The sequence below is a fragment of the Anomaloglossus baeobatrachus genome, chromosome 11, assembly GCF_048569485.1.
Source record: "Anomaloglossus baeobatrachus isolate aAnoBae1 chromosome 11, aAnoBae1.hap1, whole genome shotgun sequence".
Taxonomy (NCBI): Eukaryota; Metazoa; Chordata; class Amphibia; order Anura; family Aromobatidae; genus Anomaloglossus; species Anomaloglossus baeobatrachus.
In genome coordinates this window covers 147,999,590-148,012,267 of record NC_134363.1, presented here as the reverse complement: position 1 = coordinate 148,012,267, position 12,678 = coordinate 147,999,590, and the positions used below count along the sequence as shown (strand labels likewise).

Below are 12,678 nucleotides of genomic sequence, written 5' to 3'. Positions count from 1 at the left end.
GAGCTCCCCCTGAAGTCCCGAAAGAGGGTCAAATGACCCTTAGTCCAAACTGAATAGAACTAACTAGAAACTAACTCATTGGAAAACAACAACCTCCTGTGGTGCGACAGTAATGACCTTAATTACAGAACAAAAGACAGTGATTATAGGATGTTAGCTAAAATCCTTCAGGTCATTCGACCCGTCTCTGGGTTCCAAAGGTAGAAATGTTAAATGACCCCTAGACTCTGGGACTTCTAGTGTTAAAGCGTCGTGTGCCCCCTAGTCGCCCAGCAGCACGGCCATTGTGATCACACAGCGATCGGTGAGAAATCTCTGCCGCATCCGATGCAGTGAGAATTTTTTAGTAGAATTACCAACAGGTAAAACCCCAACAATCCATTTTTGCCTTTGATGAGAACTTCCTCGTACAGAAAGTGTCGTCATTCTGAGAAATCTGAGCCTACATAGTCGGTAACGGAGCCCTGCTTCGCTCTTCTTGTTGGATTCGCCGTTTCTTGTGGCGCCTTTACAAGAAATCGTATTTTAATTTTTTTTTTATCATTGAGGCAAGCCTAAAAACATGAAACGTGACTGGGTATTGTGGTTACAGAAAGCTCGCCCGCACGGGGGTGCAGATCTGTTACCGTACGTGCCGAGCTTGATCAGTCTCGCCTGACGTAGAGTCCTGATGGAACACGGCCAGGGTTATGGGAAAGTCCGGTAACCCGCGTCTGCGGTAGTATTGCGGTATATGCTACACATCTGTCTCAGCTTCTCATGCCTATGGGAACTAAACAAATACCGTGCAAAAAATAAAATTAAGTCGCCTGCTTTTCTGCATCTCAAATTAAATTCTAAAAAGAATATTTGGTTTTGTCGCATCATAAAAGTCCAGTCTCTCAATTTATAAACTTATTGAACCCATAAAGTGACCTCTGTAGAGGTAAAATAAGAAATATAATACAAACTGTAGAATCGTTTTACCATCACCAATAAAACCTACCACTCCACATGCAAAAAGCAAAGCACTCAAAAAATACGTTTCTTGCACTGATCTTCCTATGGTTACATCTACCTGGATTAATTTAGTTACATCTGTATTATGCTAGTTTGGTATCGCTGCAATCATTTTACCCTACTGGATTATATTGCCAGGTAATTTCTGCCGCCCACTGAACCTAATATTCCCCCCCCCCCCCCCCCCTTTTCTCCCCTTATCCCCAATTTTTCTTTGCCCCCCCCCCGCTTCCCTTTCGCCTCCCCCCGCTTCCCTTTCGCCCCCCCGCTTCCCTTTCGCCTCCCCTCGCCGCCCCCGCCTCCCTTTCGCCCCCTCCCGCTTCCCTTTCGCCCCCTCCCGCTTCCCTTTCGCCCCCTCCCGCTTCCCTTTCGCCCCCTCCCGCTTCCCTTTCGCCCCCTCCCGCTTCCCTTTCGCCCCCTCCCGCTTCCCTTTCGCCCCCTCCCGCTTCCCTTTCGCCCCCTCCCGCTTCCCTTTCGCCCCCTCCCGCTTCCCTTTCGCCCCGCTTCCCTTTCCACCCCCTCCCGCTTCCCTTTCGACCCCTCCCGCTTCCCTTTCGACCCCTCCCGCTTCCCGGCTTCCCTTTCGACCCCTCCGGCTTCCCTTTCGACCCCTCCGGCTTCCCTTTCGACCCCTCCGGCTTCCCTTTCGACCCCTCCCGCTTCCCTTTCGACCCCTCCGGCTTCCCTTTCGCCCCCTCCGGCTTCCCTTTCGACCCCTCCGGCTTCCCTTTCGACCCCTCCGGCTTCCCTTTCGACCCCTCCGGCTTCCCTTTCGACCCCTCCGGCTTCCCTTTCGACCCCTCCGGCTTCCCTTTCGACCCCTCCGGCTTCCCTTTCGACCCCTCCCGCTTCCCTTTCGACCCCTCCCCCCCCCGCTTCCCTTTCGACCCCCCCCCCCCGCTTCCCTTTCGACCCCCCCCCCGCTTCCCTTTCGACCCCCCCCCCCCGCTTCCCTTTCGACCCCCCCCCCCCCCGCTTCCCTTTCGACCCCCCCCCCTCCCCGCTTCCCTTTCGACCTCCCCCTTCCCCTTTTCTCTCCCACCCCTCGCCCTTTTCTCTCCCGCCCCCCCTTCCTCTTTTCCCCCTTGTTCCTCAGCCGGTGGTGGTCACTAGTGTAGTGGTACATGGGTGGGGTTGAGGAGTGTTTGCAATAGGGCTCATCCGTGTTCACTTTTGTATGCCACCTTTATTACAAAATGTTTATCTGGTAAACACGTAATGTGTAAAAGAAGCAGGTACGCCGTCAGCCCGGGTGGGAGGATCGTGTCCTCTTCACTTTCACCCAGCAGCTAGAGCTGCCCACCATGTGTGTCGGGGGGTGACGTCTGGCTTTTCATGAAAAGGGGTCAGCACGTTACCTGTGGTTTCCTGGAGAGAGCAGCTCTTCATTATCACACATGAAGCTGGCGGGCCGTGTGGTTTTCACTGATTTTCCACACTCTTTGGTTTTATATATATATATATATATATATATATAATATATATAATTTGTTGTTTACAGTAAAGTGAGACCTAAATAGAACAAACGCTGCGAGGACCATTGCTCGCTTTACTCGCGCTCTGCAATCTTTTCTCCAGCGTCATGAATACATTCACGTCTGGTAGTCACTAATATTGTGCGTTATCCTGAGATTTGGGGGGGGACACGAGAGACCTCTGCTCTGTTCAGCAAACAATTGACACTCGCAAAGCCACACCGCAGGTCAGTGTTTGCTGCGGAAAAAAACATGAATGTTGGGTACGGGATTTCTAGAAATCCCTCCACTGTGCTTGTACTGTACAATGCAACGTTTTGGTCGCAGCTGAAGCATGCTACATCCAAAACCCTGCAAACACTGATCGTGGACACGCAGCCTAAATCACAAGGGGCGCACCACATTTCTCCTCAAGCAGGGAGGCCTTCACTATGTGCCCAGTATTTTGTTAGTGCAGCAGTTTGGGCTTCAGAGCTGCTTTTCGTATTCTAATTCGTACCAGACGAGGATGTGGAGGGCTGTCTCCTCGTCTGACCCGTTCTTCACACACTTTTGCGTTCTCTTCTATACCTTTTTGGAAGGTATTGGCACTGCGAAGAGGTACATGTGCACCCTTTAAAGGGGCTTTCCACTACTTTGGAAAAGTTAACAAAGATACGAGGAGATGTAATATAGTCACTGTAAGGCCACTTTCACATATCAGTTTTTTCCATCAGGCACAATCCGAAAAATACAGCTAAAACTGATCTGGCACCGGATCTGTTTTATCCCCATTGATTGTATTAGCGCCGGATTGTGCCTGATGGCCTTGCGTGGCATATGGCTTTTGCCGGATCCGGCGTAATTGGCTAATGCAGCGGCCGGATGGAACGTCTCTTGTAACGTTTTTTGTCTCAGCCAAAAAAACGGATCCGACGCGATTTACAATGGGAACCTATGGACGCCAGATCTGGCGTAATGCGGCAAAAAAACGGATGCGGCCGCCGGATCCATTTTTTTAAACTGTGCATGCTCTAAATTATTGTAAAAAACGGATCCAGCAAAAAAAAAGACAAAACTGATACAAAAACAGATGCGCCAGATCCTTTTTTTTTGACGGATCGGGTAAAAAAAAAAGGATCCGGCGCATCCATTTTTGCATATTCTGCGCCGGATCCGTTGCATCAGGCACACGCCGGATTGTGCCTGATGCCAAAAAACTGATGTGTGAAACTAGCCGAAGGATCCCAATCCTCTGTTACTGTGAAAAGCCCCCTTTAAGACCCCCAGTCATTGCAATGCAGGTCTCGCGCTACAGCCTTACAAAGAAACAGTAACAAGTAATTCAGTTCAAAGAAGTGAGGCACAATTCTGCTTTTGCAGCGCTTGCATCCTGCCGAGGCGAGCTCAGATTTGGGGAAAGAACAGTGCTCGTAACGTGCGCCCACACATCCCCACTGTCTATTATGGGAGGCAAAAGCTTCCACCGCGAGAAAATGTCAGACAATGCCACCTGCCGCACGGGGCCCGAGGACTGCGCAGAGCGCCGAGCGTGCTCTGCCTGATCAGAGGAAGAGCATTTACATGATAATCTGCTGTGACCTCAACCGTAGGGTTTATTATCCGAAATTTGGTGTGTGGGGTCCGTGGGCGGATTGATGACGCCGTCGTTTTTAGCACAGTAAATATTTACATAAAATCTTCACTCTTCTTGCCCTTGTTTTTTCCCTTCTGACTGATGTGAACAGTTTCTTCCGACATGTTGCGGCCTGTTCTAGGTTGCGGTGGTCGTCCGGTTCCGTTCTTGGGTACAATGGTGGTGCACAGCCACCGGAAGGCTGCGGGGAGCCCGGTGCCCGGGGAAGGGGGGTGTATGTTCCCTTCACAGATCATACACCCATGATACTAAAGTATTTCCTATCCGCCAGGTGGATGAAAGCGACTAATCAGTGGGGGTTTGGCTGCTGAGACCCCCACTGATAGTGATTTGCGATTTATTTATTTATTTATTTATTTATTTTTTTCCCCCGATGATCAGGAGCCTCACTCAACCGTTTTTTTGTAAAGATTGGGATCGAGATAACACAATCTTGCGTCCGGTCACCGATCTCGGTCTTTACAGTTATGGGATGGGGCGGGGGGGGACTGTAAAATTAAGAATATAGTTAATAATAAACATTGTCATTCTACCTACAGGTCCCGCGACGTGTCCTTCAGACTCTGTCTCCCGGCCGCTTCTGCTTCCGGGTCCGATCATTTCTGTGCCCCCGGTATACAAGGACCTTCTGTGACATCATAGCCATGTGACCAGTCTGGTGTGAATGTTGTACAGACATTGGCTTACAGACTGGTCACATGACTATGACGTCATCGAAGGTCCTGTTAACTGAACTTTGACTGTCCTTGTGCGAGTGTCGTATCACCCGGCACGGCGCACACTCTCCCGACAGCAGCAGGTCGGCTGCACATATTTCCATGCAGATATTTGAGCTTTGTACAATCACTGGGGGGAGTTTAAGAGGTCAGACCCCTACTCCTCTAATACAGTGGAACTTTCTTCAATAATAACCAGTGCATCATCTGTGAGACCAGACCTGACCGGCGTCTTCACCTGATAACCTGTAATAAGTATAATCCCCCTGTAAAGGGGTCTTCCACTTTTATGATATTTATGACCCATCCTAAGCAAAGGTCACCAAGATCAGACTGGCTAGGGGCCGCAACACCCCCCCCACGTACCCCCCCCGTCAGCTGTTTTCAGCTCTGGTGGCAACTGGATGAAAACTGTTTACAGCGCGGATTATCATAGCCCCATTCACTGATTAGTGGACACTTCCAGGTACCACGGATCAGCTCCCAGTGGCCACTAAACACTGCTGTGGTCCTCTTGTACACTGTACATCCAGAACCCACCCAAGCTAAAAACAAGTGATTAGTGGTTGTCAGAGACCACCAATCTGATACTGTCCTGAGTGTAGGCCACTGATAGCATAATAGTGGAAACCCCCTTTAAAATTTTGTAAAAGCAGATAAACCCATTAAAGGGAACCTGTCAGATCCAGTATGCACCCACTACCACGAGCAGTTCTGGGTGCATATTGCTAATCCCTGCCTAACCGTCGCTGTATACACTAGCATAGAAAAAGGTATCTTTTGCAAGGGCAAAGTTGCAAGGGCGTTAGTTCCTGAAATCATTCCGCCTTCTTAGCATGTTGGCACACCCACCGGGGCCCCGCATCCTCATTGGCAGTGACGGGTCTACCTGTGTCCGTTGTCACACTGGGCTTAGGGTCAAGTGCACATGATCAGAATGCCGGGCATTTCTGGTCATGCGCACTATTAAGCTGGATGTACGCGTCCCGACTTCAGAGAGGGCTAGTGTGCCTGACCGGAAGTGCCGGGACTTCTGATCATGCGCGGTGACAACTGGCACAGATACATGCATCACTGCTTATGACGCTGAGTAATTGGCATTGAATAGCATGTTCGTACGCTCCTGTGGGTGCACTAACATGCTAAGAAGCTGGACTAGTCAGGGGAAGTAACGCGCTTGTGACTAGTCCCTTGGTGACAATGTGAGACTGGTCCCAAGAAATTGGTAGCCCTAAATGAGCCCCAAAAGTGTCTGTCCAAAAACTGGACTTCCCTCCCAGACTTCCCAAGACATTGCTATCGCTTGTGACCGCTGCAGCCAATCGGTCTCTGCTAAATCCCCTCCACGTTCTGTCCTCGGCCGCTCGACTCATCTGGTGGCTAGGGGACCTCCACCCACTTTTAATACAATGTCTAACACTTCTCATATGCGTTTTGTTTTTCCCTTAAAGGGTGGACGTGAATAAGGACAAACAGATCAGTGCCCAGGAAATGCAGCGCTGGATCATGGAGAAGACAGAGGAGCATTTTCAGGAGGCCGTAAACGAGAATAAACTTCATTTTCGGGCGGTTGACCCTGATGGTGACGGTGAGTAATGGCTTAACCATGGTCAAAACTGCATCTCTGAACCGCAAAGTCACTTTAATCATTATAGAAGGTATATGTAAAATCCCATAATTAGAGGATCAGTCATAATATACCTCAATATAATAATAAGCTGCTGACAGGAGTATTCACAGAGGGCAGAGCAGTCAGATTTCCACCCACATCCTTCCTCTACATCCTCAAGTGCTGTCATCCGGCCTAAATCTGGCACATCATGGTGTTTTTCTTTATATATATATATATATATATATATATATATATATATATATATATATATATATATATATATATATATATATATATATATATATATATATATATATATATATATATATAATACTAGAAGGTGGCCCGATTCTACGTATCGGGTATTCTAGAATTTACGTATTGTGTAGTTCATGTATGATTTTTGATAGATATATATATATATATGTTGTGTGTAGTTACCAAGTGTTTGTGTAGGGGCTGTACATGTTCTGGGTGTTGTCTGGGTGTGACGGGGGGTGAGAGCGGTGTTGTATGTGTGTTGCGTGTGTTGCGTTGTTTGTGGAGCGCTGTGTGTCTGTAGCGTGTGTGTGTTGCGCGGTTTGTGTGTGTGTGGTGTGTTTTGGGGGGAGGTATGTTTTGTGCAATGTGTGTGTTGTGCGGTATGTGCGTATATTTGTGTGTGCCGCGGTGTTTGTGTGTTGGGTGTTGTGTGTGTGCAGCGTTGTCTGTGTGTGTGGGTGTCTGTGTAGGGCAGTTGTTTGTGGTTCCCAGTGTGTGTGTGTGTGTGTGTGGTGTGTTGTGCGGTTTGTGTGTGTGTGTGTGTGTGTGTGTGTTGGGGGGAGGTGCGCACTCCCAAACGTGCTCCATCCCCCATGCAGCGCACTCCCCATCGTGCTCCATCCCCCATGCAGCGCACTCCCCATGGTGCTCCATCCCCTATGCTGCGCACCCCCCATCGTGCGCCATCTCCCATGCTGCGCACTCCCAAACGTGCTCCATCCGCCATGCTGCGCACTCCCAAACGTGCTCCATCCGCCATGCTGCGCACTCCCAAACGTGCTCCATCCGCCATACTCCACACTCCGCATCGTGCTCCATCCCCGATGCTGCGCACCCCCCCATCATGCTCCATCCCCGATGCTGCGCACCCACCCATCGTGCTCCATCCCCCATGCTGCACCAGCATCAGCCTCTCTGCCCCCAGCATCAGCCTCTCTGCCCCCAGCATCAGCTTCTCTGCCCCCAGCATCAGCCTCTCTCCTCCCAGCATCAGCCTCTCTCCTCCCAGCATCAGCCTCTCCTCTGTCCCCAGCATCAGCCTCTCTCCTCCCAGCCTTCCCCAGCATCAGCCTCTCTCCTCCCAGCCTCCCTCCTCCCACCCTCCCCCAGCATCAGCCTCCCTCTCCCAGCCTCCCCCAGCATCAGCCTCCCCCAGCATCAGCCTCCCCCAGCATCAGCCTCCCCCAGCATCAGCCTCCCCCAGCATCAGCCTCTCTTCTCTCAGCCTACCTCTCCCAGCCTCCCTCCTCCCAGCCTCCCTCAGCATCAGCCTCCCTCTCCCAGCCTCCCCAAGCATCAGCCTCCACCAGCATCAGCCTCTCTCCTTCCAGCCTCCCCCAGCATCAGCCTCCGCCAGCATCAGCCTCTCTCCTTCCAGCCTCTTCCAGCATCAGCCTCCCTCTCCCAGCCTTCCCCAGGATCAGCCTCTCTCCTCCCAGCCTCCGTCCTCCCAGCCTTCCCCAGCATCAGCTTTCCCCTCCCAGCCTCCCTCAGCATCAGCCTTCCCCAGCATCAGCCTCTCTCTTCCCAGCCTCAGCCTCTCTCCTTCCAGCCTCCCCCAGCATCAGCCTCTCTCCTTCCAGCCTCCCTCAGCATCAGCCTCCCCTTCCCAGCCTTCCCCAGGATCAGCCTCTCTCCTCCCAGCCTCCTTCCTCCCAGCCTCCCCCTCCCAGCCTCCCTCAGCATCAGCCTTCCGCTCCCAGTCTCCCCCAGCATCAGCCTCCCCAAGCATCAGCCTCCACCAGCATCAGCCTCTCTCCTTCCAGCCTCCCCCAGCATCAGCCTCTCTCCTTCCAGCCTCCCTCAGCATCAGCCTCCCGTTCCCAGCCTTCCCCAGGATCAGCCTCTCTCCTCCCAGCCTTCTTCCTCCCAGCCTTCTTCCTCCCAGCCTCCTTCCTCCCAGCCTCCCCCTCCCAGCCTCCCTCAGCATCAGCCTTCCCCTCCCAGTCTCCCCCAGCATCAGCCTCCCGAAGCATCAGCCTCCACCAGCATCAGCCTCTCTCCTTCCAGCCTCCCCAAGCATCAGCCTCCACCAGCATCAGCCTCCCTCGTCCCAGCCTCCCCCAGCATCAGCCTCCACCTCCCAGCCTCCCCCAGCATCAGCCTCTCTCCTCCCAGCATCAGCCTCTCTCCTCCCAGCATCAGCCTCTCTCCTCCCAGCATCAGCCTCTCTCCTCCCAGCATCAGCCTCTCTCCTCCCAGCATCAGCCTCTCTCCTCCCAGCATCAGCCTCTCTCATCCCAGCATCAGCCTCTCTCATCCCAGCATCAGCCTCTCTCATCCCAGCATCAGCCTCTCTCATCCCAGCATCAGCCTCTCTCATCCCAGCATCAGCCTCTCTCATCCCAGCATCAGCCTCTCTCATCCCAGCATCAGCCTCTCTCATCCCAGCATCAGCCTCTCTCCTCCCAGCATCAGCCTCTCCTCTCTGTCCCTAGCATCAGCCTCTCTCCTCCCAGCCTTCCCCAGCATCAGCTTTCCCCTCCCAGCCTCTCTCCTCCCAGCCTCAGCCTCTCTCCTTTCAGCCTCCACCAGCATCAGCCTCTCTCCTTCCAGCCTCCCTCAGCATCAGCCTCCCCTTCCCAGCCTTCCCCAGGATCAGCCTCTCTCCTCCCAGCCTCCTTCCTCCCAGCCTCCCCCTCCCAGCCTCTTTCAGCATCAGCCTTCCCCTCCCAGTCTCCCCCAGCATCAGCCTCCCCCTCCCAGCCTTCCCCATGATCAGCCTCTCTGCTCCCAGCCTCCTCCAGCACGCCGTGCTCCTCTGCCGACACTCACACACCCGATCGCATCCACTCACACACACCCGATCGCATCCACTCACACACACCCGATCGCATCCACTCACACACACCCGATCGCATCCACTCACACACACCCGATCGCATCCACTCACACACACCCGATCGCATCCACTCACACACACCCGATCGCATCCACTCACACACACGCGATCGCATCCACTCACACACACGCGATCGCATCCACTCACACACACGCGATCGCATCCACTCACACACGCGATCGCATCCACTCACACACACGCGATCGCATCCACTCACACACACGCGATCGCATCCACTCACACACACGCGATCGCATCCACTCACACACACGCGATCGCATCCACTCACACACACGCGATCGCATCCACTCACACACACGCGATCGCATCCACTCACACACACGCGATCGCATCCACTCACACACACGCGATCGCATCCACTCACACACACGCGATCGCATCCACTCACACACACGCGATCGCATCCACTCACACACACCCGATCGCATCCACTCACACACACCCGATCGCATACACTCACACACACCCGATCGCATACACTCACACACACAGACACTGACGATATCGCACATACGCGCTCACACTCACAACATCCGGAGATACCACATGCCTCTGGCCATGTGATCCTCCGTCAGGTCCTGGAAGGTCACAACAGCACAGTATCGAGGCCGAGAAGCAAGCGATATCGCCGGATGCTGTGAGTGTGTGGATGCGATGTGAGGTGTGTGTGTGAGGTGTGTGTGTGAGGTGTGTGTGTGAGGTGTGTGTGTGAGGTGTGTGTGTGAGGTGTGTGTGTGAGGTGTGTGTGTGAGGTGTGTGTGTGAGGTGTGTGTGTGAGGTGTGTGTGAGAGTGAGTGTGATCTGATGTGTGTGTATGTTTGTGTGTGTGCTGTTATGTGTGCGCGTGTGGATCTTCCGCCGCAGCAGGACCTTGATGCGCTTGTAACCATGCGAGCATGGTTACCAACGTATCCACACCACTCCCGTGCGAGCGGGGGCCGGGGGGGGGTGGGGGGGAGTACAGTACTCACCTCCGTGACAGCCGTGTCAGTTCGGGGAATGCGCGGGGGGAGGGAGGGGGCGGGGCCAGAGCTAGCGTGCATTGCGTGAGGGGGGCGGGGCGTGGCGTGGCCGAATTGCCAATGCCTGCAGGGTGCCGGGGCGAGAGGCCAATCTGTGGGGCGAGCGGCTGGCCAATCCGTGTGGGGGCGCAGCCTGGGCGAGCGGCCAATCCGTGTGGGGGGGCGGGGCCATGGCGAGCCCAGCGGCCAATCAGCTTTGTGTCACCGTAAGGACACAATTTTGGAGCATGACAGACAGACAGATAGACAGACAGACAGACAGAATAAGGCAATTATATATATATATATATATATATATATATATATATATATATATATATATATATATATATATATATATATATATATATTAGTGCCTACAAGTAGTATTCAACCCCCTGCAGATTTAGCAGGTTTGATAAGATGCAAATAAGTTAGAGCCTGCAAACTTCAAACAAGAGCAGGATTTATTAACAGATGCATAAATCTTACAAACCAACAAGTTATGTTGCTCAGTTAAATTTTAATAAATTTTCAACATAAAAGTGTGGGTCAATTATTATTCAACCCCTAGGTTTAATATTTTGTGGAATAACCGTTGTTTGCAATTACAGCTAATAATCGTCTTTTATAAGACCTGATCAGGCCGGCACAGGTCTCTGGAGTTATCTTGGCCCACTCCTCCATGCAGATCTTCTCTAAGTTATCTAGGTTCTTTGGGTGTCTCATGTGGACTCTAATCTTGAGCTCCTTCCACAAGTTTTCAATTGGGTTAAGGTCAGGAGACTGACTAGGCCACTGCAACACCTTGATTTTTTTTCCCTCTTGAACCAGGCCTTGGTTTTCTTGGCTGTGTGCTTTGGGTCGTTGTCTTGTTGGAAGATGAAATGACGACCCATCTTAAGATCCTTGATGGAGGAGCGGAGGTTCTTGGCCAAAATCTCCAGGTAGGCCGTGCTATCCATCTTCCCATGGATGCGGACCAGATGGCCAGGCCCCTTGGCTGAGAAACAGCCCCACAGCATGATGCTGCCACCACCATGCTTCACTGTAGGGATGGTATTCTTGGGGTCGTATGCAGTGCCATCCAGTCTCCAAACGTCACGTGTGTGGTTGGCACCAAAGATCTCGATCTTGGTCTCATCAGACCAGAGAACCTTGAACCAGTCTGTCTCAGAGTCCTCCAAGTGATCATGAGCAAACTGTAGACGAGCCTTGACATGACGCTTTGAAAGTAAAGGTACCTTACGGGCTTGTCTGGAACAGAGACCATTGCGGTGGAGTACGTTACTTATGGTATTGACTGAAACCAATGTCCCCACTGCCATGAGATCTTCCCGGAGCTCCTTCCTTGTTGTCCTTGGGTTAGCCTTGACTCTTCGGACAAGCCTGGCCTCGGCACGGGTGGAAACTTTCAAAGGCTGTCCAGGCCGTGGAAGGCTAACAGTGGTTCCATAAGCCTTCCACTTCCGGATGATGCTCCCAACAGTGGAGACAGGTAGGCCCAACTCCTTGGAAAGGGTTTTGTACCCCTTGCCAGCCTTGTGACCCTCCACGACCTTGTCTCTGATGGCCTTGGAATGCTCCTTTGTCTTTCCCATGTTGACTAAGTATGACTGCTGCTCACAAGTTTGGGGAGGGTCTTAATTAGTCAGAAAAGGCTGGAAAAAGAGATAATTAATCCAAACATGTGAAGCTCATTGTTCTTTGTGCCTGAAATACTTCTTAATACTTTAGGGGAACCAAACAGAATTCTGGTGGTTTGAGGGGTTGAATAATAAATGACCCTCTGAATAAACTTTTCACAATTTAAAAAAAAAAGAAATAACATTCTTTTCTTTGTCGCTCCATTGGGAGACCCAGACAATTGGGTGTATAGCTTCTGCCTCCGGAGGCCACACAAAGTATTACACTGAAAAAGTGTAACCCCTCCCCTCTGCCTATACACCCTCCCGTGGATCATGGGCTCCTCAGTTTTATGCTTTGTGTGGAAGGAGGCACACATCCACTCATGCATTCCCATTTTAGTCAGCAGCAGCTGCTGATTTTATCGGTTGGAAGAAAAGAGGGCCCCCACAGGGCCCCCGGCATGCTCCCTTCTCACCCCACTACGTC

General features: G+C 52.1%; 1 protein-coding gene across 1 annotated transcript in view; it reads left to right on the top strand.

Moving 5' to 3' along the window:
• The window catches only part of SDF4 (stromal cell derived factor 4), a 64,673-nt gene that overhangs the window by 12,523 nt on the left and 39,472 nt on the right, over positions 1-12,678 (top strand). Inside the window, exon 3 of the mRNA XM_075327245.1 lies at positions 6,278-6,414. Coding sequence (XP_075183360.1) covers positions 6,278-6,414 — 137 coding nt within the window. The remainder of the gene's footprint in view (positions 1-6,277; positions 6,415-12,678) is intronic.